Below are 27,830 nucleotides of genomic sequence, written 5' to 3'. Positions count from 1 at the left end.
ATGCTTGATATTATTGAAAGCGGTTTTAGGCTTCTAACAAATAGTTTTGTATTGCGTTTTGTAAAAGTAATTACCAAACGTATACCCCCCTTCACGATTTGTCTACATTATCAGCGACTGTGCGTTCCAAATATGTTCCATTGTGATGTCAGTCTGACAACCTTTCAATGATTTGCAAAAACGGAATTTTATATAGGCAAGGCGGTAATACAACAAATATAAAAAATAACACGCGATGCTTGCGTGAGTCCTGCTTGAATGACCGTTTAAAGGTACTGCCCCTATTGGAAATTACTCAAAGTATAAATTGTTAGCAGAAAAACTTTCTCGGTAACGAGAACATGCATGGAGAGCAGTTGATAGTTTAAAACATGTGAGAAACGGCTCTCTCTGAAGTAACGTAATGTTTGAGAAACAGTTAATTTCTCACTCAAATAAAATAATAAAAGATTTCAGCTGAAGCCTTTTATTACGCATCTGAAAGCACACCAAGTAGGGCAACAAGGGTAATTTTCTTTCATTATTCTCTTGCAACTTCGATGACCAAAATTTGCCCAAATTTTCACAGGTTTGTTATGCGTGTTGGTGTACACCGGGTGAGAAGACTGGTCTTTGACAATAAATTATTACTAAACGTGTCCAGCTAATCTGTGGGCCCCTAGATATTGAGCAAGTTATCCAGGTGCGTCGTATCATTCGATCACGATTGATCCATATCACAGTTCAACAATGACAGAGTCTGGGTCCATATGTCACAGTTTAGAAAAGGGATCGACATTGTTGCGATCATTCTGGTAAAATTGTTTGTTCGTGCACAAGGCACAAGGCTACCTTGAGTTCCGAAACCTCACATCTGTTAGCTCTGAAATTGACATTATACCACAACCATGGCGTTTCTTCATGTGATTAGCCTATTGACTGTCAAGTCAGTGATAGTTGGGTTGATAGCTCTCTTCATAGCTACATGGTTTTACCGACGGCCGAGGAACCTTCCGCCCGGCCCGACTGGATGGCCCCTTTTTGGCTACCTCCCAAATCTCATTTCGGCCGGGGATGAGTACAAGAACTTAACCCGACTTACTAAGACCTACGGACCGGTGTTTAGTATGAATCTAGGCGGTACATTGGTGGTGGTCGTCAACAGCTTCGCTTCCATCAAGGAGGCTCTGAATCACCCCAACACCGCAGCCCGTCCACCCACAAGCTTCTTCAGGAAGATGACAGAAGATCCAGAGGCCTTGGGTAAGATTTGCTAACATTATACTTTCCAAACCACTTTTCCCATATTGGCTATTAAAGGGACATCGAACGAAAAAAATCGGCTTGGAGAGTTGTGTTAAGACAGATTACGGCCCGCATTGCATATTGTCCTATTCTGTAATGAGCGAAAATTCCCGGCTGCACTGTAAAATTGACCGCATAACTTATCACCTGTACATCGCGTGTACGAAATTTCAATAATCATGTTTTAGTAAAATTTTGAAGCTTTTCAGAAAATTAATATTCCTAGTCCCTTTTGTTGTGAACAAAAAAGAAACTATACGTGGAGTAGTTGAGATAATGATACTGGTTATACCATTATAACAATGTTTTGCAGGTTCTTTCTGGAGGCGACTAGCGCCGTTTCCGTTGTTGGTTGTTAAAGCTGTACAAAGTATGTCATGTAATATGACGAAAGACAATTGTTGTATCGTATAGTTATTTCTTTTTCAATTAGGTGTGGTCAACTCCACTGGTGACAGTTGGTCTCAGCAGAGGAAGTTTTGTCTGTCAGTACTGAGAGGGTTGGGCGTGTGGAGGTCAAGCTTCGAGGACGCAATCGCTACCGAGGCAGGCTGCCTCATCAACGGTATCAAGGAACACGAGGGGAACCCATTCAATCCAGCTCTTTTGTTAAGTAATGCTGTCTCGAATGTCATCTGCTCCGTTACCCTGGGTAAAAGATTCGACTACTCTGATCCAAAGTTCCAGCAACTGTTGAAGTTGATCAGTCGTACCTTGGAACTAAATAAAGGCGGACAAGTGTATATTGTTCTACCCATCATGGATTATTTGTCATTCATGTCAGATTTCAAAGAAATGAAAAGTAACGTACACTTGATACTCGAGTTTCTCCGGGAAAGTGTGGAGAACCACCGTAGCCATTTAGATGCAGACAATCCGAAAGATTTCATCGATGTCTTCCTCAGAGAGATCCACGTCAACGATACTAAGAATATAAAGAGTTACATTACCATAGATAATATGTTGCTGACATCCCTGGACCTCTTTGTTGCTGGAACAGAGACTACATCAACCATTCTCCGCTGGGCGTTGCTTTACATGATGGCCTACCATGAGGTACAAACCAAGATACAGCAGGAAATAGATGAGATTGTGGGTAGAAATCGTCTACCACGCCTTGCAGACAAACCTCAGCTGCCATACACTGAGGCGACCATCCTTGAGGTGCAGCGTCTGGCGTCCATTGTGGCTGTTAACCTTCCCCACATGTTCTCACAGGATACCAGCCTACTTGGCTACGATATCCCAAAGGGGACAATGCTCATTGCTAATCTTTGGGCCGTCAGCCGAGATCCATCCATATGGTCCGATCCAGAGAGGTTTAATCCGGAGAGATTTCTTGACAAAGCTGGTTCCTTGAAGCCAAGAGAAGAGCATCTGCCGTTTAGTACAGGTAACACGAACAGTCCAATGTTATCCAAACATCAAATGAATAATTGCATTGATTGAACATTGGGAAAAGACAAGTAGATACCAAACCCAGTGATGGAACAAGAGATTTTAACAAAGATGGTCTTAACCGCTTGGATATGTTGATACCAAACTTATTTGGTTCTTGTTTCCCTTGCAGGCCGCCGGGTGTGTCTAGGAGAGCAGCTTGCCAAGATGGAGCTGTTCATCTTCTTCTCACATTTAATGCATCAGTTCTCCTTCAAGAAACCGGATGGTTCTCAACCTTTATCTTTCGAGGCTATCAACGGCGTCACGTTGGCTCCGATACCATTTGAAGTATGTGCCATTCCTAGAGAGTAAAATGGAATAACTGTTACCCCACAATCTGTTTGCATGCAGAGGAATGCTTTGTTTTATGTACCTCTCAATGGAGAAGCATGGCTTTAAAATAAATTCACATTATTTCTAGGATGACTGGATTGTGGTTATGTAAAAAAGCTGTTTTATTGTTTTATTTCTGACATTATTGGATTTTATAAAAGATAAAAAGCAATACAAACAAGGAAAACTTTTCAGTTGCAAAAAGAATATCAAATGCAATGTGGACTCAGAATTTAAGAGAAGGTGTCCTGAGCATTTGACGGTGTATTTTGAATTCCATTTTTCCAAATGTGCACTTTCAGTACAAGGCAACAAACAGATGGAAGTGTCCTTAATTATAGACAAAGTTGAAGATTTGGTAAAACACAAAAATGCGTCCCGGGCCTAACATTCAATCATCCGATGCGATGAAATCAAGGCTCAGCATTCTCCATTCTATATGACAGCAAAATGCGGAAAAGAGCCGTCCTTGCTTGAAAAGGACTCCGTTAAAGTCTTGTAAAAGGCACAGGCAATGGGTGGAACATGAACGCTGCGTTTGCACAGACCATCTGACTCACGCTTACATAATAATGTTGTATTTGTGCTGGGATACCAAGTGCGCGCCCTCTTTGTTTTTGGGTCTGATACAACTTTCCTGTTTGCATATGGTTTGTTTATCAACAAAATATACTAAAGTTTGTGTCCCCTGACCTTTGGACCTTTCGCTTTTCCATTTAACTCCGAGCAAGAAACAGCACCCAATATTTTCTGTTTGTAATTGTCTCTCAATGTAGGGAGCATGGCTACGAACAAGCCCTCTTGACGGTTACTATTACCATGCGAGGAGTATCATTTTGAGGTTTATGCCAAGTTTTAATTTTTCAAATGAGTGTGTTCAAATGTAGGTTTAACAAGCACTGTGTATAGCAAGCCATGGGTTAAAGGCAGTGGACACTGTTGGTAAATATTCAAAATAATTGTTGGCACAAAAACTATACTTGCATGGTAACGAGCAATGGAGAGCTGTTGATAGTCTAAAACATCGTGAGAAACAGCTCTCTCTGAAGTAACGTAGTTTTCGAGAAAGAAGTAATTTTCCACGTGATTTTCGAAACCTCAGAATAAGATTTTGAGGTCTCGAAATCAAGCATCTAAAAGCACACAACTTCGTGTGACAAGGGTGTTTTTCATTCATAGTCATTTAGCAACTTCGACGACCAATTGAGCTCAAATTTTCACAGGTTTGTTATTTTATGCATATGTTGAGATACACTAGGTGAAACGACTGGTCTTTGACAATCACCAATAATGTCTTGTGTCGTTAACCTGTTATACCATTATACATTCTAGTCGAGTTTACTCGTTTGTGATGTGATTGTGTATTATGGACCGTACATCATGTTACTGTATTCCATTAAATTAGTTGCATGAGATAATTTTATCTTTTATACATGTTGTATATTCTTTGTAAATGCTTGTTCTTTGTTTGTAGAGGGCCGTTCCCCAACCCCATACGACGTGGCCGTTTTGTCCATCTATTTGTCATTGACAAACGCTTTGAATGTAAGTGCATTGAGGGACATGACGTAGATAGGTTACCAATAAAACTAATTTCAATGTGGTCGCGCTTTTTTGAGATATTGCCGACAATCCTGAGCGAAAAAAACGTCCATGCAGGAAGAATAATCCATTATAGGAATACACACTCTGTCCAAGATTCAAACTTTGGTACATAAAAACTGATTTTTTTATATATTTTTTATAACCACATTAATTCGAAGAGAAATGTTTCTCAAAACACTTTATAAACGACCAATACTTATTAACTTATACAGGGTGTCTCAAAAAAAAGGTAATCCTACTTTAAAGGGTTTTTATGGCCAGACTATTATGTTTACCAGCAGAAAGTATGGCATCATCTTAAAGCTGAAACCTTGTGCTTTCCAATGATACATTTGGTTACATTCAAGGGTCATGCACCAGCGAGCACCATTGTCTTGAAAATGTGGTGCAAAAATGCAGTTGGTTCACTTTTAAACCCTCGTCATTCTGGCCTTCAGACAGTGTGTAAACCTCAGTGTTACAGCAGGTATGTTGATTTTTCTATCTCGGACTTCTGTCTCTTGAGGGCGCTATTTTCAGCCGAGCCACAAACAATCGAGCCACATTGTAAAACTAAAGCTAAGACTTCTGAGCCCCTTTTTGCCATCTAAATTTGTCCACATTCCATTCTACCACAGACCTTGGACACAGGTAAATACATCTTTGAGTATCATAGTTCCATTTGCAGTAATTTTAGGTGTTTTGGACTATTTGAAAGTCGTGTTTTTTAATGACTTATTTAATGAAGTTCTGACGTTTTTTGGAGTTGAAATGCACATGTTATAAGCAGTTTCTATTTAGTGATAGATAGTTAGCACAGTTTAATGTTGCTTCAGTTACTTGAAACTTAATGAGTGTATTGTTCCTTAACTTGCAGTTTTTACGTGAACCTAGTGAACTACGTAGTGAACCTATTGAACCTACTGAACACAATCAATGACAGTAAACAGAGTGAATACATAGATACCTGGAGAGAGTTGTATACTGAGAACGAGGAAACTGTACAAGTTGAGAAGAGCAATAAAAGACAAGAACTGTACAAACTGATAAAACTCTCAAGAATTTATTGTCATGTACACTTTGTGCATGTCGCCGCCAAACTCAGGTTGTCACAAAGCTAACAGAGAATATTTGTGGTCAAGAAATGGTATGAAACCAGAACTTTTTGCAGGCTACACAGGATGCATTTGGAGAAGCATTCCCAGATCGAGAACCACCAGCAAAGAAACTCTGGGCCAATGTGAGAAAGTATGAGGCACATCAGGAACCAGCCTCAATCGCATAAAGGAAGTTCAGGAAGGCCAAGGACAGCGAGATGTCAGGAAAACATCGCTATCCTACGACAGCAACTGATTGACCACCCACGGGAGACAAGTGCAAGACGGAATGGTGTTTGACTGAGCCACACCACTTTTAATCGGATCACTCATCTGGACCTTCACTTTCATCTGTTCCACATCTTCACATCCGTCATGAACTTCTGCTTCATGATCTTGCAAGAAGACATACTTTCTGTGAGTGGCTTCTTGAGCGGTGTAAGAGAGATCCCAGCAAACTTCTGGTTTCATACCTTTTCTTGACCACTCTGCTGTTATTAGCTGAACCATTTGTGACAACCCGAGGTTTACACTCTGTCTGAAGGCCAAAATGACATGGGTTCAAAAGTGAACCAACTGCATTTATGCGCCACAACTTCAAGACAATGGTGCTCGCTGATGCATGACCCTTGAATGTAACCAAATGTATCATTGGAAAGCACAAGGTTTCAGCTTTAAGATGATGTCATGCTTTCTGCTGGTAAACATAATAGTCTGGCCATAAAAACCCTTAAAAGTAGGATTACCTTTTTTTGGAGACACCCTGTAGAGTGCTCACCAAACGTATACCTCCCCTTTAACGGCTTACCCACAGTATCAGCCACTGTGCAATCCCCAAATGTCCCATTGTGATGTCAGTGTGTGACAACCTTTCAATAATTTGCCAAAAAACGGAATGTTATATTTTACTCAGCAAGGCAGTAATACCCAACACAAATACCACGTGATGTTTACGTGAACCCTGGTGGGAATGACTGTTTAAAGGCACTCGACACTATTGGTAAATACTCAAAATGAGTGTTTTTAACATAAAGTGACATAAAACATTAGCATAACTTACTAGGTAACGAGGAAAGGTGTTGATAGTATGAGAAACAGCTCTCTCAGAAGTAACGTATATACTTTTTGAGAAAGAGGTAAAGTTGCAACTACGATGTCCAATTGAGCCCAAATATTCATAGGTTTGTTATTGTATGCATAATGTTGGGACACCAGGTGAAAATACTGGTCTTTTGGCAATAATACTAAACGTGTACAGTGCCTTTAACAAGCAAATATGTAGGTCCCTAGATATTCAGCAAGTTGGCAAAGTGGGGTCGTATCGTTCGATCAAAGGTTAATCAAACACAACTCAACATTGAAATAGTCTGGGTCAGTATGCAAAATTTAAGAAAAGGGATCATTGTTGAGATTATTCTGATAAAAATCGTTGACGGATTAAGGTGCTGCGTGACACACAATGCTAAAGGTTGCACGTCCCACGGCTAATACTCAACCCAGTAGAGCAGTGAAGAGGGAGTCGTTTCGTACACAGGGTATACAAGTTGAGTTCTGAGACCTCACATTTTCGTTAGCTCTGAATTGACAAACAGAACACACCATGGCGTTTCTACTTGGGATAATTAGCTTATTGACTGTCAAGTCAGTGGTAGTTGGGTTGATAGCTCTCTTCATAGCTACATGGTTTTACCGACGGCCGAGGAACCTTCCTCCCGGCCCGACTGGATGGCCCCTTCTTGGCTACTTCCCAAATCTAATCTTGGCCGGGGACGAGTACAAGAACATTACCCGACTGGCTAAGACCTATGGACCGGTGTTTAGTATGAATCTAGGCGGTACATTGGTGGTGGTCGTCAACAGCTTCGCTTCCATCAAGGAGGCTCTTGGTCACCCCAACACCGCAGCTCGTCCACCCACAAGCTTCTACAGGAAGATGACGAATGATCCAGAGGCCATAAGTAAGTTTTGCTTTAATATACTTTCCAAACCGCTATAATAACACATTATGCTGGGGACAGCAAACATGTTACAGGTTCACTTTGGTCTAAAAACATTTACATTGAATTAGTATTGGAGAACTTAGCCGTGTCGCAAATTGTTTGTGAATAATTTGCAACAATGGAACAAATCAATAATATTTGCCTGAAAATTTGCGTAACTGTTTGCAATATGGCGAAACAAGCCATGAACATCAACGTCAACAATTATCTCCGATGTCCACTATTGATGAATTGCACATAGCGTCACCAACCGCTATATTTGATGAAACGTTGAAAAGGTGCACGCTACAACTGTCAGCCAATGGTATATCATTTCACGCGTACATATCAAAGATGGTGGTCAACGGCGTCATGTACAATCCATCTTAGTACAGGCTTTATTCATACTTTTTTACATTATGCGATGCGGTTTATGACGTCACAGCCCTGTTTCGCTGCGAATTTTTGGCAGGGGAATTGCCCTACATTGCGTACTTCCGAATTATTCGTTGCGAATTATTTGTGGCGTCAAAAGGAGGTATAAAGGTTAAACAAATAAATAACCAAATACAAAAATATCGTTATATCTGGGAAAAAAGAAAATTAACATCACAGAGTTAACATAGAGAAGATAAGCCGGCAATCAAAACTTTAGTTTGAATGAAACTGCGGTTAGTCTTATTTTTAAGTAGGTTTATTAAAAAAAACACACTTTGTTGGTTTATGATCACCTGTCCTTGATCTTGTAGTTTAAGCCAATTGTATCCATTCAGTCTGCCCCAATGTCTGGTTATTTGTGTCTTTAAAGGATTGTTATACAGAATTGGTAAGAAAACAAAATCAACTTTAATTCAACTTTAATTCAACTTTAATTCAATTGTTTATTGTCACACATATAAATACATGTACAGTGAAATTCACTTCGGCTTGCGAGTCTAAAAATATTAACAATTACAAAAATTACAAAAAATAAAGAAAACCCTAAATCGTGAAGATCGTGAAGATCACAGATTTACACGTACACGGTCTAATGATGACGATAGTAGAAAACATCCCTTGAAATATTTCTACCTGAAATGTCATATTAGATGAGAAATAAATAATTTGCTTAGGAGTTTATCGCTTAGTGAGCGTTTTGTTCATTTTGTTGTTTGCATATTTAATGTCATGCAAAATGTGTAATCGTTTTTTCACTATTTTCTCATGACCCTGACTGATGATCGTTCTCTAACTTCTACAGGTTTGACAGTTCATGTATAAATGGTGTATTAATACATTAAGTGCTTACAGTGCCAGCAACTGTTTTGTTAGCAAAACCAATTCTGTAATTTTCCCAACTGCATAAATAGTTTACAATAAAATGTAATCCGTTTGGTTGTTTCCGTTGCTCCACCATATATGCATCATGGAGGAATAATGGTTCTAGAGCCGGTCTAAAAGGGGCCAAATAAGAACGGGACCCAAGTATGAACACGAATCTCCTTGGCCAGAGGCTTTAATACACAGGGAGAAAAAAAAACTTCATGTAATTAGTGTTGTTCTTCTCCAAAGGTGTAGGTAACGCCTCCGGTGAGAACTGGTTCCAGCAGAGGAAGTTTTGTCTGTCAGTACTGAGAGGGTTGGGCGTGTGGAGGTCAAGCTTCGAGGACGCCATCGCTACCGAGGCAGGGTGCCTCACCAACGGTATCAAGGAACACGAGGGGAACTCATTCAACCCAGCTCTTTTGTTAAGTAATGCTGTCTCGAATGTCATCTGCTCCGTTACCCTGGGTAAAAGATTCGACTACACTGATCCAAAGTTCCAGAAACTGCTGAAGTCAATGAGCCGTAACTTCGAGCTTAGTGGCGGCGGAGAGATGTACACGTACCTACCCATCATGGAGTACTTGTCATTCACGTCAACTTCCAGAGAAATGGAAGGTAACATACGTTCAATTATCGAGTTCATCCGGGAGAGCGTGGAAAACCATCGAAGCAATTTAGACCTCGAGAATCCGAAAGATTTCATCGATGTCTTCCTCAGAGAGATCCACGACAATAAGAATGAGAATACAAAGAAGTACATTACCATGGACAATATGTTGCTGACGTGTTTTGACCTATTTACGGCTGGAACAGAGACTGCATCAACCACCCTCCGCTGGGCGTTGCTGTACATGATGGCCTATCCTGAGGTACAAGCCAAGATACAACAGGAAATAGATGGCAGCGTAGGTAGAAATCGTCTACCACGCCTCGCAGACAAACCTCAGCTGCCATACACTGAGGCGACCCTCCTTGAGGTGCAGCGTCTGGCGTCCATTGTGGCTGTCAACCCTCCCCACATGTTCTCCGAGGATACCAGACTACTTGGCTACGATATCCCCAAGGGGACATTGATTATTGCCAATCTTTGGGCCGTCAGCCACGATCCATCCACCTGGTCCGATCCAGAAAAATTCATCCCGGAGAGATTTCTTGACGAGGCTGGTTCCTTTAAGCCAAGGTTGGAACTTCTGCCTTTTGGTTCAGGTAAATTTTCAACTCGAACAGTCAAACACTATTCACATCAAATAATAATAATTGCCTTGTGCAAAAACAGTATCCAATAGCATTTCAGTTGAATACGAAACTTTGCCAGTGGTGTGCTTTTTACATTAACCTCTGAGAAATTTTGATACCAAATATATTTTTAACTTTTCTGGTTTTTTGTTTGTTTTCCTTGCAGGTCGCCGGGTGTGTCTAGGAGAGCAACTTGCCAAGATGGAGCTGTTCATCTTCTTCTCACATTTACTGCATCAGTTCTCCTTCAAGAAACCGGATGATTCTCAACCATTATCTTTCAAGGCTATCAACGGCGTCACGTTGGCTCCAATTCCATTCGAAGTTCGCGCCATTCCTAGAGAGTAAAACGGACTCACACAACTCCACAATCTTTATGGCTGGGGGAGGAATACAATGTGGTTTCACAAGATGTTCATCTTCGATTTACTACGCGTTTATACTCCCCCCAATGTTTCGGCACGTGTTTATATGATGTTTTCTCAATTCACAAAATAGTTGCTTGGCTGAACTGTTATTATTGCATTACCTGTTTTATTAGATTTAAAAACATTTTTCATTATATTTTAAAGGTCAGTTGGAAATTGGTTATTTCAACATGCGGTCCAAAAGTTAAAAGAGACTATCCTGTACACCTAACTGTGTATTTTAAAACCAGGCATACTTTGGCTTCCGTCAGTATGTTTGGACAGCTTCGTAGACCCGCGGTCCCAAGCGACTGGAACGTGAGACCACACACGCAAGTGGCGAACACGAGGCTCTTTTCCAACTTTTTTTTGCGGTATCTTATGTATCTTTATAATCTCGACTTTTGCTACCCAAAAGGGTAACAAAAGTCCAAACCAATGAGAAGCGACGGGGTCAGCGAGTCAGCAAACAATAATGCACGTTTCATGCTCTATGCATAATTCATAAACAAAACCGCAAAACAAGTTGGAAAAAGCCCTCGTGGTTAGCCACTCGCGTGTGTTGTCTCCCGTTCCATTCGATTGGGCCGGCTCTACGAAGCTGTCCAAGCCACGATGAAGGCCTTGGACAAAAGGTTATGTGTGGGGCAGAGCCGATACCAAGTGCGCCCTCAGTTGTTTTTGAGTCTGATGCAATTTTCCTATTTGCATATTAATTTGCATATAAATAATTGCTTAGCCCTGACCTTTACAACTTTGATTAATGTAGGCTATTCTTTTCTTGTTATGTGCACCCAGTGTAAGTCACCGTAACTTAGTAAGTGTACTCTGATATGCTCATTAAAATCAAACATCCAGTTTTATAAAAATTTCAACAATATCAACTAATATCTTTGCATCTTCCTGCTCATTGTATTCGCATTTTAGTCATGTTGTAGTCATGTAAGTTTTTAAAGGCTAACATCCAGTTCTCTAGAAATTTATAAAATATATTAACACAAAACGGATTTCATGTCTCCTGCCTTTTCTTGCTCATTATAACTTCTGCATTTTAGTCATTCCATGCCTGTGGTTTTCCCCCGATATTTTGGGTGTATTCTTGTAGGCGCACATTGAGCACTCAGAGTGTAGATAAACATGTGCGTGTTACAAGTCTTTGATGTTCCTATTGTTTTATTTTTTTCCAAATTAAAGAGAGCATTCATTGCTCTAATGATTCATACAGAACCCATCAAGTTATATTGTTGATAACATGAAAATATGAGAGATAGAGTCATCGTTATTGCAATGCACGATATAACTTGTTGTATTCAAGCAAGCCATTGACATATGATTTTTACATATAATAGTAGGTTTGTGCTTTGCTAATTTTGAAAAATTAGTACATCACAAAATTGAAATTCTGTTTGATTTTGTTTAAATGTTCTCTGTAGTTATGCCACTTAGCTCCTTCGTTGGTCCGAGGAAAAAACAACCTTTTTGAATGCACAATGAGTTTACCATAACAAAAGCACAACACCGTAGGCGAACGTACCAAAACAGCAAACACAACAACAATGATGGATTTGAATATTTCATTCGATTTATTTGTAGCAAGTATATAATCAAACTACATAAATTTACATTTTCATTATTATCTAAGCAGATTGAAGTATGTGGCATGGCTCTTCCTGATAGTTTATTTTCTCATCTTGTTGAGCCGAGTACTGATTTATTCCACACAATATTCGACGGCGCAGACAACCGAGTGTAAAAACAAATTGATTAAAACTTGCAACTTGGAACTATTTTGCAGAGTATACCCTACGAATAGCAGAGCCACCTTCACCTTTCCTTTGTGAAGTTCCTTAGTGCGATAAGGCATCAATTTACCACAAATAACGTGCATTATTACTGTCTCTAAATACAATGTGAAATAAGGTGTTTTTCTTCACATTCAAATAAGTTACAAGTCGACACTTCGAAATTAACTAAGAAGTTTCCATCATCGTACCTTGTGCATTATTGTGACTTCATTTGAGTAGGGCGCCCTCACGTGAATGTCATATGGGCTGCTCATTGGCTACTCCTTGTTTTGGCGGCAATTGACGTCATTGCATGTTACGTCAACGGCAATCTACTTGTATTAAGTTTTCAAGGACTGAGGTGTTTGCGACAAGTTACTGCAACTTGCAAACATCAAAACTATTAATACTGTGCCTAAAATAAAATAGAAAATCTAAATCCTAAAAAAAACAAAAAACAAAAAACAAAAAACCCGTTTAAAAGGTTAGGCTTCATCTATGATCTACTAACAAAATTTAGTTTAATCTTCCACCAAGTTAAAGGACAAAATCTTACATTTTTTACAATCATCTGAAAAATGAAAATATAGAACCTCTGGGGAGGGTAGCCTTCTTGAGCGCAAACAAAATATGAAGAAAGACAAGAAACTGATAAACATAATTTTCACTACTAATGAGATACTGAAAAAAGCTCACCATCAAACATGTCAATGATAAAATATGTTAACTTTGGTAGAAATATCCACAAAAAGATGAGTATCATTTTGGCTTGCCTGAGATAAAAAAACCATTAGTGTTCTAATAAAATGGCTGGTGACTGTTTATACTTATTAAGTTGGTGTTAGGAAAGAGTTACTTCACAAATTCTTCCTGTTCACCCATTGCCTCTACAATACATTTGACATTAATTAAAAAATAAAATCAACTAAAAAACAACAGGAGTGGCAGCAACTTGCAGAAACTGTATTTAGCCTGTGGACAAGATTGCCACTACACAACTACATCATTTCTAGAGATTGTTAAACAGCCCATTTCAAATCTCATTCAACACAAATTTCTACAATCATGTACATAGAGTGAACAATTTGAAGAGAACATGACTGCTGCTGGGAAAATACAATTTCAAAGTGTAAGCCATATCCAGATGAGCGGCTACGACATGAGTGTCACATGAACAAATGATGAAACATAGAAGGACCATAGCACCAGCTTTTAGCAACAGTTGTAGCCGTAGCCACAACTGCTGACTTGTACTTCAATCACCAAGACACCAAGATGGTCTGGTCCCTGTTGCACACAGGGCACAAGAACACCATGGCAGCAGTGTGATAAAAGGCTCTACAGAAATAACTTGAAAAAATCTATACAATTTAACAAAAGCACAGGCTCTAGGTTAAATATTTATCACTTTGCATAGACATAGAATACTTGGTTGAGTAGCGGTGAACTACAGAATCAACAGTATCAAAAAGCCCCAAAATTGCAATGAACTTTGTTGTGAGACAGAGTTCATAGCGCTCAATCAAACGGATACAAGAGCGACATTGAAGTTTCTCAAGAGCAGGTATAAAAATAAATGCCAGTGAAAAAATGACATTAGAAGAAAGGTAGTGGCTTCCAAAAATGGACATAAAACGTTGTTTTTGAAATACATTTTCTGTGACACAGCTGTGTATGATGGAACTTGAAACATCATTCCCATATGATGAATATGCAGTGATAGGCCAATGCAGCTGGTGGGGCAATACATTACAGCACACTATTCCTACACCAGGGGATATGTATAAGATGAGCTATTCTTATACCAAAGGGTAGCTTGCCGATGTTGCAATACCACACTGGTTGTCGGCATTCCTTGACATCTTGATGTAACCATTCATTCCCCATGTCTCTCCCCAGCTGTACGAATAAGAGAGAGAAAAAAGAAAAAAACGTATTATAAGACGTTAATAGACACTTCCGTTGTTGATAAACAAACTGCCCTGGTTGGCATGGTTGGCCAATTGTTAGTAAAACACTCAAATCGTGTTTAACAGATAATTCAACCAAATACAAAAATTCTGCAAACTTTCAATTCAATAAAAAAAACATTCCATGATTGTAACCAACAAATTAAACACTACGTTTGAACATCAGTATAACATTGTCAGTATAACATTGTCACCAACGGTAGCCATCTTTTTTTAATTTTGCGTTGATGGCTTTCCCCTGTCTTATCTGCAAGGCTAAAGACAGGCACTGGTTTTATAGACCAATTCATTTCATTGGATACAATGATTTCATTGAATAAACTTGCAGTGACGTAAGCTTTCCATAATCTGTATTTTGGTTAGTCCGAGGTAATGTTTGTCAGCTGCACTTTCGGTCGTCTGGATGCAGCGTCCAGTGTTTGTGTGTACATATACATGCATGTAATTTAGTTTTATATGTATAAAAGTACGTGGAATTTGACTGTGAATCACAATGTGAAATGAACAAGAGGTCGAAACATGCATTTGAAAGGGGATTGACGTAGGTTTCGGGCATAATTCACAAGCCACAAAGTGTGACATCATATGTTGAGGCTACTAATGCTCACCTGTTCTTAACGAGCCAGTAGGCGTTACCGCTGTCAGCATCAACTCCATACCCAACGACCAATACACCATGATCAAGCTCTGAGCTACTGCATTCTGGTTCAGAGTATACACCTACAAATCAAGGATGAACAAGAAATTGAAATAAATAAAATAAACATGGACGGTTTTAACAACATCAAAGAAAAAAACCAAAGTATCCTTAAAGAGAGAAAAAGTTTGGAACTAATTCTTAAACAGGGTTTGCCCCTGATTTTTGTTTAACTATCCAATGAGAGAGAACCAAGAGGTAACAAGGAGAAATCATGCATGCAACTCTTCAGCCGCAAAAATGCAGAAAATAAGAAAATAATTTTTCTTTTGATTGCATGGACTGAAGCTATTGGGTGCTTCAGTATTTAGTAGTTCTCCCCGTGTTGCCTCATACAACAAGCAATAAAAACACACCAGAGCAAGCTGTGCTTGACATTGTAATGATTTTGTGTGTTAACTTTCGCGGAGCATCTATTGCGGATTTGTTTATTGCACGCAGCAAGTTATTATTTTACGCAAAGTTTAGTCATGAAATGCGAAAAACTGTGGATCGGCGGAAGAGTTACATGCCTTGATCAAAGAGAAACAGAGGCTACAAGGTGGAACCAAGAGAGAAATAAAGACAACAAAAATTAATAATAATAGTAAATTAAAAACATAATAAAGTGCACAAATCCTTCAAAGTGCTCATGGCGCTAAATACAAAAAATAATATTCAAATTATCTACGTGTACAAAGACAAAACAAAGATAATCACTAACAGAAAACCGAGAAAAAAAGTTTGATAGAAGCTTACCTTCTGTGTAAAGTTGGAATGATGAGTGGCTAGCATCGATAGCGACTGAGATTGGTCCTACGGTGGCAGAAGCTGCCTTCAACTGTTTTTCATTACCAGCCTCAATGTCAACAAACCCTGTGCAATGAGCAGCAATGCAGTCTGGGGTGTCTCTGAAGTAGCATGTATTTTCATCCTGTGGATTGTTTCAGAAATGAAGACAATTTTTAATGTTATTACAAATATTATTCTTATTATTCCAGTTAACTATTTACAACAAATATATAAAATTGGCAGCCGCTAGTTAGATAACCTAGCTTGTTTCCAATTAAAAACTAAATGTATACAAATATCAAAACTGCAGAAACTAAATTGCACACAAAGACAAATTTGTTAAAAAGGAGGGAAAACTTTAATTTTGAAGCTTCAAGAGTACATCTATCAGACATGATATTTGGCCCTATGGTCAAAAGTAGGAGAATTTCTGAAGAGTACAATGGCTAACTAACATGCATCATGGATGTGGCTTTGATAGACTTTTCAGGCCTGTTAATAACAGTTTTGCTCATTTTTCTGAGGGCCCCCAAAATCAGAAATCAGACTTACATCATTAAAAAATAGTTATCCTCAAATACAATACAATAAATATATAACTTTTATACACAATCATATATGTAAAGGTTTGCGGTAACACCATGTATGATGTAATGACTATCTCTAATGAGTTGGGTTGGTTCTGAAAAGAACCGAGTTGAAACCAACGGTTCTTTTCAGAACTGCCCCAACTCATTAGAGATAGTCATTACATGGTGTTACTGCAAACCTTTCCATATCGTATTTCCACCATGCAAAATTCAAGTCCTACTTAAATACACAATCAGTACAACTAAAAAACAAAATTACATGAAAACAACAATTATCTTACCTTAGCTTTGTAAGGGTAGCAAGTCTCCTTATCCAGACCGTTCTTCTTGACGTACTTAAAGGCATCATCCATGAGACCTCCATTGCATCCATCGTCTCCCTGTACGTAAGAGCAGTCTACAAGATTCTGCTCGCTAAGATCTGGCAGGACGCCAGTCTTGTTGAACATCTGTCCTTCCAGGGAGCCGGTAGCACTGAATGCCCAGCACGATCCACATTGTTCCTGCGAGAGAAGACAATTAAATTTACGTTGAGAGGCAGAAACAGGTAATCAAGGGGAGTACAAATAATTGTCATGTTTTAAAGACAGTGGACACTATTGGTAATTACTCAAAATAATTATTAGCATAACACTTTACTTGGTAACGAGTAACAAGCTGTTGATAGTACAACACACTGTGAGAAACAGCTCTCTCTGAAGTAACGTAGTTTTCAAGAAAGAAGTAATTTTCCATGAATTTGATTTTGAGAGCCCAGATTTGAAATTTGAGGTCTCAAAATCAAGCATCTGAAAGCACACAACTTTGTGTGACAAGGGTGTTTTTTATTTCATGATTATCTCGCAACTTCGACGACCAATAAAGTTTCTAATGTCTCGTGTCTTACCTGGTTCTTGACTGGAGTAACGTATCCCTTCTGTCTCCAGTCCACAGTGTCGGGCAATTTCATGTATGGTGCCACAAAGGTCCTGAGAGACTGTGGGGCATCTTTACGTTGTTTGAAACCATTCATACGTGCGACAAACTCTTCATTTGTCTGCAAAGAAGAAAAAAACAACAGTTGTTTTTTTGTTAGTACAGTTTACAAGGCCTGCTTTAGGGCTTTTTAAATTTCTACATGGTTACAATGGGTTACCCCCATAATGGCATTATACATAAATTGTCTGAAAATCACAATCCTTCATTTTCATTCCTTGACAAGTTTTGTGAGCCTTAACCCCCAACGACACTAACCCTTCAAAATCGTGGTCCAGTGGTTGTACTATTATCAGAATATAAATGCAAAAAATCGTTAATGGCCTGACGTTTCGACCCTAGCGGAGTCTTTCTTGAAGGCTAAAAAAAATTCTGCTTAGCGCAACAACCATTTCTGTGAATATATAGGGCTTAAAGTGATTATCAACTAGCACCTGTAGGCCTACATGTAGTACTTTAACTAGTAGTACTAGGCTTGGCCTAATTTCATGAAGCCTGTAAGCACAAAAAACTTGCCTTGCACAGAAAAATATATCTAGCAGAAACTGGTTATTAGCTAAAGTCCCTTAAGTTTTCATTGTTGTGACTGGTGCCCTACCCATTTTTTTATATTTAAAAAAAAAACTTTTACAGCATAGAAACAGTTTTTGAAATTTGAAATTGTGCCCTGATGACGTCAGTTTGTTAACCATGTAGTCAGTTCTATGTCCATTGTGTTTCGTTTAATCCTCTGGATTAGTGCTACTTATGCGTGGGACAATATGCTTCCGAGCAACAGTAATCAAGTTTACTTTTGTTGTTCCTGACCCACATAAGTTGTTCCTTGTTGGTCTGTCCAGTTGTTTCCCTCAGTTGATTTACTCCCCATGCCTGCATGCTCCTCTTCAATTCATTCCTTTTTTTGCTTATCTAGTTGCCCTCCTGTCATGTTCTGTTCGGGGTTTTTATTTTTATTTTTTATATTTATTGTGTGCTTTTTGCTTGTACATTTATTGTATTCGTTATTATTTTGATTGGTTCGTTGCTTTTCGTTTAACTTTTGCTGAGCTTGTTGATGTACTTGTATTTGTTGAGGTCAAATAAATAATAATAATAATAATAATAATAATAATAATAATAATAATAATAATAATAATAATAATAATAATAATAATAGAAGAACTGGAAAGTATCCAACAAAGTTTTATGGTTTAGGGAAAGTATTGTGCTGCAAAACTGTTGAAAATGGAGAACCCACTACAGCACTTTATAAGCAATGGCAGTAAACAAAAACAACCATGACTACAATAGCATAGGCTTAGGGGTCTTTTCGCCCACAGGTTTCTGCATTTATAGACTCAACACAATCAATCAATCAATGAATGATTCCCTAATATGGAACCCATGTAGTTCCAACAAAAGCACTGAGCTGAATTCTAGTTTGTGAATCATGACCTGCCACTGACCCACACAAGTTCAGAGATTTACAGGGAAAAAGTTATTCACCACAGACCCATGACCCCCACACAAACATGCAGGTAACAAAGGAGGACCTCCATGGGCATTGTTAACGAATTGAACCCACCATGACTTGCAGTTTGACTAATCTATGATGACTGGGCAAAGTACAACAATAATACTGGTCCTGTAGAAGCCCATGGCATGCTCATTGCTACATAACAATAAACATTCACATGTAATGCTGTGTACATGTAATTAAATATGAGTAATAAACCCAACCCCAATAAACTGTACACTTTTCAAAAAAGGGTAAAATAATTTCACCATGATGTTGTTACTATAATGTTAGTTGTAATAATGTTCTTATGACCAAAATTATCTTAAAATGTGCATGTATTCCTAGAATCTCTTCAGAGATTCACAAAAGTTTCATGAGCTTACATTGTAGCTTTGTAGGAACTTGTAAGATTTGAAATATTTAATTCAACAAACTTCCTGATTTTTGTTGTTGCTTGTATCAGCTTTGAGCAACGAACGGGATACATCCATTTCAGTGAATGATTTCACTTGTATAGCAGAGCAAAAAGCTACACAAAATATTTCAACTGCTACTCAAAAATCAGGATTTGCTACTCAATCATCAACATTCAGTGTGCAAAAATTCAGTTCAGTCCAAATTTCTTGCCATGCAAAAATGCTGGTTGAAATCGCTCCACAAATTTTTATTTTTATTTTTAATTAACTGACTGCAAGACTGATGATTAAAAGCAGTGGACACTTTTGGTAATTACTCAAAGTAATTATTAGCATAAAACTTTTCTTGGTGACAACTAATAGGGAGAGGTTGATAGTAAAACACATTGTGAGAAACGGCTCCCTCTGAAGTGCCATAGTTTCCGAGAAAGAATTTGATTTTGAGACCTCAGCTTTAGAATTTGAGGTATCGAAATCAACCATCTAAACGCACACACCTTCGTGTGACAAGGGTGCTTTTTTTCTTTCATACATATCTCGCAAGTTCATGACCAATCGAGCTCCAATTTTCACAGGTGTGTTATTTTATGCATATGTTGAGATACACCAACTGTGAAGGCTAGTCTTTGACAATAACCAATAGTGTCCACTGCCCTTAAATTAATTTATTAGAACCCGGGAAAGTACCGAATATTCGGTGCTAACACACATCAGAGTTAGGGTTAAACCAAAATAAATTTAACTGATTGCATGCAGCCGCAAGCAATAGACTATAGACAGCATTGAGTAACCAAACAACCTTAAACTAAAAATAACCTTGAATAAACAAGTGCATCCCATCACCTTGATGCGAACAATGGTACACAAAAATACAGACAATTGTTGGGAATACCCGGAGTACATTTCCACATCCTGCTGTTCATTTCCCGGTTGTGGTTTTGCTTTTCTTTGTTCTATTCTCGGGTCAAGCTCACATGACAGTTATTAATGGAAATCAGCTCGGTAATCACCCACCAATAATTTCTGTCAGTTCCCTTTTCGTAGACTCTTTTCCTATATTTATAAATACAACTACCATGGCTTCAAAAGGGTTTCATTCGTACTTCCAATAATTATAAAATAAACCCATCCAAGGGGCAAATTGAAGTCTTTTGTACAGTAAATAAATTTTACCAGCGCTCTCTCCAAGTGGTCGCATACCTAATGCCAGTTTAACATTTAGAACACATAAGTAATAGTCAGACTTCAGGCAAAGTGGTCTGGCTGGCTAGTTAAGTGTTTATATTAAAGCATCCTTATTTTGATATCATTTATCGACAAGTGCAAAAGCCAACAACCAGTGAAATTGACAAGCTAACTGGAATGTGTAGGAGTCACATCACAACAACAACATCAAAAGTAAATGATAATTTATGTTGGTAATGATTTGAACTTTAACAAAAGTATTTCTTGGATGTTTATGGATTCACATAAGTTTGTTTCATCCTAAATTATTTGTACAAGGTGTGGTTTCAAAATAAAATCATTTTGGATTATAAAAAGCAGCCACGTAACTTTCTATTCTTTGTAAAAAGAAGGAAAAAAAATGGCTGATCACACTTTCGGTTTTGTATGACATGTTTTAAAAAGAAAAGGAGAAAATCAGCTTTATCAGCTGAAAAGTTGCATTCCAAACAAAGAGTGAACAAGAAGAAATCAAAAAAAAAAATTACATCTAAAATAGAATTTGGATCTAGTCAAAGTATATCAATACAGATTTTGTTGTTTGTTTTTGCATTGAACAAAATAAAATAAAAAGATCTTGAGACACTTACCAAGTCACCATAGACGTTCATGCCGAGTCTGAATGTGTGGTTTCCCAAATCATGCTCGAGATTATGTCTATTGATGATGTCCAAATTGGCTTCCCATACTGAACGTCTCTTCACTTCTTCACCTAGAAGTGTGTATTTCTTATTGTGAACCTGAAACGAAAACAAAACCCGCAATTTTTAAAAACTATAGCTAAAGATTCCACCTAAATCTTAGTTTACAATACAAATACCAACAAGTAACATTAACTTGTTTTCAATATAGCAGGCCTGTACCCTTCGTTTTTTAAAAGGACAAGAGCACAGAAGCATTATCCCCTTGGTTAAGTGCACTAATTATAAATTTTAACTGTATCATTTCAAGGGCATCAAGGCAATGGCCAGGGCCATGGAGGCAATCACTTCCATTGCCTCCATGAAGTATCAGGCCTGATGTAGAGCTTTATCAATAGTGCTAGCCGGAGGGGAGTCTGCATTGTAGGTCAGTGTTAAAGGATTTGGGCACTTTTTCAAACTGTCCATAGATTTACCATAAACTTACAGGGTTTGAAGATATTGATAATGGAAAGCTTCCCTTCAGATATTACTTACTGAGTGAGGTGCTGTAGTTTTTGAGAAATGAGTAAACAAAATTCATGAAAATACGTTTGTAAATGATTAAAATTATTTTTGTCTCATGAGACGAAAATTTTCATGACATTGTTTTACTCATTTCCCAAAAACTACAGCACCTCAGCACGTAATATTTTCAGGGAAGCTTTCTACTATCATTATCTTCAAACTGTGTGAGTTTAGTGTAAATCTGTAGACATTGTGTTTTTTGTCCAAGAAAAGTTACATAGACCCTTTTTAAACTAAACATGCAATTCTTACTAAAGCAAAAGATTCAAAACTTGATCTCAGTTTTATTTAATAATAATTAACTCGCTTTCATACAGTGCTTTATTCATAGTGTTAGACAGAGGCGTGTCTGGGTGTCTTTCAGACACTCTGTTTCCTCTGTCATATCCAAGTCAATGTATTCAAAGTTGAGAACTTTGAACCCGTTTTTTTTCCAGTGGAAAAATTACACGGTAAGGTTAAATGATGTTACGGCACATTCATACAAGGTAACAAGGTACAATTAAGACAATAAATTCATTTACACCGTGAATTATTCAATAGGCCTAGTCATTTGAAAGTTTTTTGTTTTTGTTATTTTTTTCAGGCAGCACACATTTAGCACGACATAAAAAACTAACAAAAATAGAAAAGGCAAGAAAAACAACCCTGCAGATAACCAAGAAGGAAAATTAGGCGGTCCAGACACTACCTAAAATTTTACAAAACAAACAAAAGTTAAGTACAATTTTAAAAGATTTCAAAAAATACCTTCTTGAATAGTTCCCAATCTTCATCATAACTTCTGTCAAATTTATCTACAAACGGTAAACTGCATGCGGCCACAACAAGGGCACAGACTACTAAAGCTCGGATCATCTTCACTTGTTGGTTGATTGCTTGGAATCTGGATATTGAAGAAATTTAAATTACATACATCAATATTTCTACAGTTTGGTAGGAATTTTTACTTTTAATTAAAACTTGTCAAGACTAATGACACAAACTCATTGTCAAATTGACAATTTTGACGGGAAACTTTCTGTATCTCAATCTGGCCACCACTTGTTGTTCACTAATTTGTACAAAAACTTAAAGGAAATACTTTATTTGAGTAAATTATACTATTTTTCTTCAAGTGTCGTTTCTAGTATAGTAAGGAGCTGTTCAAAAACTGTGTCAAGATACAATAATTATTTAATGGAATAAACAACTGGTGGCAGGATACGGAGACCTTTCCAATAAATTTAAAGTTTAAAAAATAATTGCGGAACTTATAAAATTATATATAATTTGTGATCAGTTTTGGTGGACACCCGGCCGGACACACGACCCCATGATGATGACTAGTGTAGTGTTGTAATGAAAACCATCAATTTTTCTTTAATTAAGTTGGGATAAAAAAGGAAAGATGGTATTGTAAAATTCAATACCAGCATTTCATTCCATTCAAGGAATCAAGAAGATTACACTCAGAGGGCGTTATGAGAGAAGTGGTGCTGAAACTCATCTGTGAATTTGTGATTTGGACTCATTCATTTGTTTGCCGACTTTGGAGGCCCAAGCCTAAACGTAACGAAAATAACAGCAGTTTTACAGACAACTTACCGTTTAAAACTTCGACCAGGCACTTTCGGGGGAGACTAATCTGGAAAAAGACGTCTCGACACAATCATGTAAGTTCAACTATTATTGATGCGTATGCAAATTGTGCGAGCCTTTTTATACAAAAATGTGTGCGTGGTTTATCTACTGTTGACAGAAAGTCTCGTGACCAATTTTTTTTTTACAACTGGGCCGCAGTCTGATTTCCGACTACCTATCTGTCTATGTTGCGTATGGTGCGGAGCGACTCGGCACCAGTCTAGTGAAAGGTCACTGGTCATGTGATTAAACATGCTGATGCAATCAGCGATGTAAACGATGGCAGAGACAACACTGAGCCGATCCACGTGAGGCTACTTGTTGATAAGAAATCCCTACTGGATGATAAGGACAAGCCATTTTTTTATATTTTTTTATAAAACAATGAATGAAACTAAATTTAGTTTGACTTTGTTCCCCTTTAGATTATTAAAACCACAAGCCCACAATTGGAGTGTAAAAAAAAAAAAAAAAAAAAAAAAAATCGCCATGAGCCTATACCTCTAGCGGGTGGGACTTGAACCTGCGACCTCCAGATCCACGACCACGGAAACCTGCCCGCAGGAGAATATTTCCCCCCATATAATTTGTTTTCCCCCCATTTAAAAATCGAAAATTAAACGCCCGTGCTGAAGGAAACGTTTTGAACGATCTTGAGGGCCCTATCGGAAGTAGGCTTAGTTCGCCGATAGAGATGAGGGACAGAATCTCGGGGTGGGGGGGGGGGGGGGTCGGATTGGGGGGGGGGTCGGATTGGGGGGGGCGGGGGTCGGATTGGGGGGGGGGGGCGGTGGGGTCGGATGGGGGGGGGGGGTAGAATCCCCTGCTACATACCGGCGATCTGCCATCTATTGTGCGATAGAGTCACCAGAAAACGTTTAAATGAAACGTCATAAATGCAATACAGACCTTGTTGTATTATTATGTGAATTTGTTTTAAAGGTGACACTATTTAGTATTACTCGAAATAAGTTGGCATAAAAAATAACTTGGTATTCGAGCAAGAGTATAAAACATTGCCAAACTTAAACGGATCCCTCTGGGGTAACGTAATTTGTTGACATGGGTGTTTTTTCTTCTATTATTCTCTCGTAACTTCGACGACCCGTTGAGTCCACACGTTGCACCGGGCTGGTTTGTTATTGCATTTAATGTGAGACGATTGAGAATACTGGTCTTATTACCAAAAGTGTTCAGTGCCTTCAAAGGGTTTGGGTACTTTTTGTACACAAGTAAACACAATGTCCACAAATTTAAATAAAACTTAAACACAGTTCGATATAGATACTATGGGCATAGAGCAAGGACAGTTAAAAAGCTTCATTTTAATTATTACTTGCGCAACGGCTGTGTTTTTCGAGAAATGAGTAAAACAAAAGCCACACGAACATAATGTTCGTCTCACCTTCATGAAGAAGGTAGGCCAGATTAACGTGTCCCCTGCTGGGGTGGTTTTGGATTATTTGCTCAGAAGAATTTCAGCTCCGTATACATTTGATATAACTGCTGAGTAAAACACACACAGTCCTTGACTATTTTATTGGGGGTGGTACCGATCACTCAAACAATAGACCAAAATATAGTTCTATTGACTTAGGTGTCGTCCGATAAAGCACGGGACTACAATGGTCTGCCCTAAAGTTGTCTAAGATCACGTGAATACACTGAACTTTTATTTCGAGAGTAAATAGTAAGTTGCCACTATTGGGGATAATAATCTTATCTATGGTTTGACCTGGACAAAATTGCAACAGAAATGTTTTTTTGCAGGTGTCTATTGAAGCCCTCCAAAACAACATATCCAAAAGGTAGTAACAAGTAAGCAGGGGAAATAAATATGCATAATTTGCATAAATTAAAAATTACCGTTTTCCCCCTATACGTATGCACACCCTATAGTCAGTAGAAAATTTTATTTTGTTAACATTATTTTAATTTTATGGAAATGGTCATTGCAAAAAAACCATTTGTGTTGCAATTTTTTGTCTAGGTCAAGCCATATTTTGGCTTAGATTGACCAGACTATAAAACTGGCGTCACACTTCGAGGCTCGTGCTTGTGAATAACGCCAGGGAGTGTCATCTGGACCCAATTTCACAGAGCTGCTAAGCACCGATAAATACAGGATTACCAGCCAAATTTCCATTTGTTGCACATACAGTGCTTGTTACTGGTATTCAGCTTTTGTTTGCTTATCCTGAAAATCACATGGAAATTTGGTTGGTAAACCTGTTTTTATCAAGGAAGAAATTTCATGCTAAGCAAAGTTTTGTGCTAAGCAGCTCTATGAAATTGGGGCCTGGCCTTGTTCAATCCCCGACCATCTTCACCTTTCACCTAGATTCATGCAGACGACCACAAGTGCAGCTGCCAACTGTCACTTCGGACCAATCAAAACACATATAGAAGTCACTGCACGGACGTTCCAACGGAATGGTCTTATCAAAAGTGATCTCACCGGTTTTGCAAAGCTATCTACAGTCTAACGCCCAACCAACTCGTGAGAGCTCAAGGTTAACCCACAAGTCCGAACGGGAAATTAGTTTTGTTTATATTTGTCATGAAATTTCACACTGACAGAGTTGAAGGGATGTTGTCTTAAAAACATTTCTTTTATTAAGTGACTTCTTCTGATAGCGCACTCTTTTGAATCATCACCATTCAGCCCATTTAATAAGCCCGCTTCAATTTGTTTCTGCTGTACATACATATAGACTGGGCCCCTGTCTTTATCCGCGAGGATAATAAAGACAGGGTACCAGCTATTCAGATCCAATGATTCCATTTATTACGTTCAGCGGCTATCCTGACAAGCTGAAGAAAAAGAAATGTTTTGCTTTACTCCGCATGTAACTGTTGTTATTCTTTCATGAGAGTATGGAAATAAATGTATCCTTGAATTGAATTGAATTGAATTGAAGCTGATTTCAAGCCGTCCAGTATGGCGGGCGCGCTTTGGCGATTTACAACTGCGCGTAGTTACACTATCCAATATCAAGCACCATAGTCTTGGGCCAAGACTAAACTATACCACGTCACATGATAAACTCGTGACTGGCAACCTGTTCATTTCTGCTTAGCAGAAGTGAGTTCAGCAGTAATTTTCTGCTTAATTAGCAGCTCTTTGAAATTGGGCCCAGTTATACAATTTGCACTGTATGGGGGAATCTCGCTGACAGACAACTGTGACTCGGTACGTATAGGCTTCTGTCGCAAAATATATACAATAATATAGAACGAAATCGTCATCACCTTAAATCGCAGTGCTCAATACATTTTTTTTGTAAAGCTCTATTAAATACCTGGGGTGGATTTCACAAAGAGCTAGGACTAGTCTTATCTGGAGTTAGGATCAGTTACTCGTCCTAACTTAGGACTATCCATGCAATTTGTATATCTCCTAGGACTAGTCCTAAGTTAGGACTAGTCCTAACTCTTTGTGAAATCGACCCCTGTATTGATGCAAGACAAAAAAACACAAGTTAACCGCAATTACACCATGATAACCAAAGAAAAAACAAAGAAAGTTGGGACTGGGTACATCGACTATGAGTTATTATATAGGTGACATTTAATCGAAACAGCACTTTAAAGCCATTATACACTTTCGGTAAACAGTATTGTCCAAGTCCCACACTTCGTGTATCACAACTTATATATAAAATAACAATCCTGTGGAAATTTAGGCTCAATCGGACATCGGAGTCGGGAGAAAATAACGGGAAAACCCACTCCTGTTTTCGCGCGTTTCGCCGTGTCATGACATGTGTTTATAACAACTCCGTAATTCTCGTTAACGAGAATTTATATTGTTTTACCGTTTTCTCAAAAAGTAAAGCATTTCATGGACTAATATTTCAAGAGAAGTCTTTCATTATTACCTTCTGTAAACCCTGTAAATTATTTGTAAATCTGTGAACTTTTTTTTTTCTGTACCGAAAGGGTCCAATGGCTTTAAAACCTAACGGAGAATTACCGAGTAATTAAATTGCAGTTCTTCAATCGATCTTTAAAGAAACGCATGCCACGATATAACTAGACTTGATTCAAGTCCCGTTCTCGTGCGAATGTTCCCTGAGCATATCCGCCGTCAAAATGTAGCTATTATGGTCCAGAGAATGGCGCAGGCTAGGCGATGGTCTTACGGGCTCAACAATTTCATGACATCCATTGAAGAAAGGGCACTAGACGGCGTCTATACATCAAAGCTACGGATGGTACTTGATGTACACTGGGAATACAAGCTTTCTGTCATGATCAGGGAACGGAGGATAGGATGTTGGCCCCTTAGACTTGTGGACAAGTTGTTTATGGTCCCACGCGGTGAGATAGTCGAGATGCAGCGAACTGCTGGTTGCGCGATTACTGTGCGCTGCCTGACTTCTACGCAATAGTTGCGCAACCAGCAG

The 27,830-nt window shown here is 38.5% G+C and overlaps 3 protein-coding genes across 3 annotated transcripts; 2 read left to right on the top strand and 1 right to left on the bottom strand.

Moving 5' to 3' along the window:
• Positions 1 to 745: 745 nt before the first annotated feature.
• Positions 746 to 4,453, top strand: LOC139936928 (cytochrome P450 2J4-like). Its single transcript, XM_071931762.1, has 3 exons — positions 746 to 1,242; positions 1,718 to 2,677; positions 2,855 to 4,453. The coding sequence occupies exons 1-3, from the start codon at positions 888 to 890 to the stop codon at positions 3,034 to 3,036; spliced, it is 1,497 nt and encodes a 498-aa protein (XP_071787863.1). The 5' UTR covers positions 746 to 887; the 3' UTR covers positions 3,037 to 4,453.
• Positions 4,454 to 5,202: 749 nt separating this feature from the next.
• LOC139936927 (cytochrome P450 2J4-like) lies at positions 5,203 to 11,693 on the top strand. Its single transcript, XM_071931761.1, has 4 exons — positions 5,203 to 5,292; positions 5,519 to 7,696; positions 9,269 to 10,228; positions 10,425 to 11,693. The coding sequence occupies exons 2-4, from the start codon at positions 7,339 to 7,341 to the stop codon at positions 10,604 to 10,606; spliced, it is 1,500 nt and encodes a 499-aa protein (XP_071787862.1). The 5' UTR covers positions 5,203 to 5,292; positions 5,519 to 7,338; the 3' UTR covers positions 10,607 to 11,693.
• Positions 11,694 to 12,225: 532 nt separating this feature from the next.
• On the bottom strand, positions 12,226 to 23,545 carry LOC139936929 (procathepsin L-like). The gene is made up of 8 exons (XM_071931763.1): positions 23,386 to 23,545; positions 22,549 to 22,684; positions 21,181 to 21,330; positions 17,364 to 17,513; positions 16,759 to 16,980; positions 15,855 to 16,029; positions 15,028 to 15,139; positions 12,226 to 14,348 (listed from the first exon to the last, which is right to left on the bottom strand). Exons 2-8 carry the CDS (start codon positions 22,654 to 22,656, stop codon positions 14,249 to 14,251), a joined length of 1,017 nt encoding a protein of 338 aa, XP_071787864.1. The 5' UTR covers positions 22,657 to 22,684; positions 23,386 to 23,545; the 3' UTR covers positions 12,226 to 14,248.
• Positions 23,546 to 27,830: the final 4,285 nt, after the last annotated feature.

The sequence above is a fragment of the Asterias amurensis genome, chromosome 5 (assembly GCF_032118995.1).
Source record: "Asterias amurensis chromosome 5, ASM3211899v1".
NCBI classification, from domain to species: domain Eukaryota; kingdom Metazoa; phylum Echinodermata; class Asteroidea; order Forcipulatida; family Asteriidae; genus Asterias; species Asterias amurensis.
Note: the sequence above shows the minus strand (reverse complement) of the source record. Positions and strands in the feature narration are given on the sequence as shown.

What these genes read in the sequence shown, in the direction of transcription:
- LOC139936928 (XM_071931762.1), top strand. Translation starts at nt 888, where the DNA reads ATGGCGTTTCTTCATGTGATTAGCCTATTGACTGTCAAGTCAGTGATA. An exon ending in AGAAGATCCAGAGGCCTTGG is followed by an intron (nt 1,243 to 1,717) that starts GTAAGATTTGCT and finishes TTTTTCAATTAG; the next exon opens with GTGTGGTCAACTCCACTGGT. An exon ending in GCATCTGCCGTTTAGTACAG is followed by an intron (nt 2,678 to 2,854) that starts GTAACACGAACA and finishes TTTCCCTTGCAG; the next exon opens with GCCGCCGGGTGTGTCTAGGA.
- LOC139936927 (XM_071931761.1), top strand. Translation starts at nt 7,339, where the DNA reads ATGGCGTTTCTACTTGGGATAATTAGCTTATTGACTGTCAAGTCAGTG. An exon ending in GAATGATCCAGAGGCCATAA is followed by an intron (nt 7,697 to 9,268) that starts GTAAGTTTTGCT and finishes TCTTCTCCAAAG; the next exon opens with GTGTAGGTAACGCCTCCGGT. An exon ending in ACTTCTGCCTTTTGGTTCAG is followed by an intron (nt 10,229 to 10,424) that starts GTAAATTTTCAA and finishes TTTTCCTTGCAG; the next exon opens with GTCGCCGGGTGTGTCTAGGA.
- LOC139936929 (XM_071931763.1), bottom strand. Translation starts at nt 22,656, where the DNA reads ATGATCCGAGCTTTAGTAGTCTGTGCCCTTGTTGTGGCCGCATGCAGT. An exon ending in GCTACCCTTACAAAGCTAAG is followed by an intron (nt 16,030 to 16,758) that starts GTAAGATAATTG and finishes AACAATCCACAG; the next exon opens with GATGAAAATACATGCTACTT. An exon ending in TACTGGCTCGTTAAGAACAG is followed by an intron (nt 14,349 to 15,027) that starts GTGAGCATTAGT and finishes TTATTCGTACAG; the next exon opens with CTGGGGAGAGACATGGGGAA.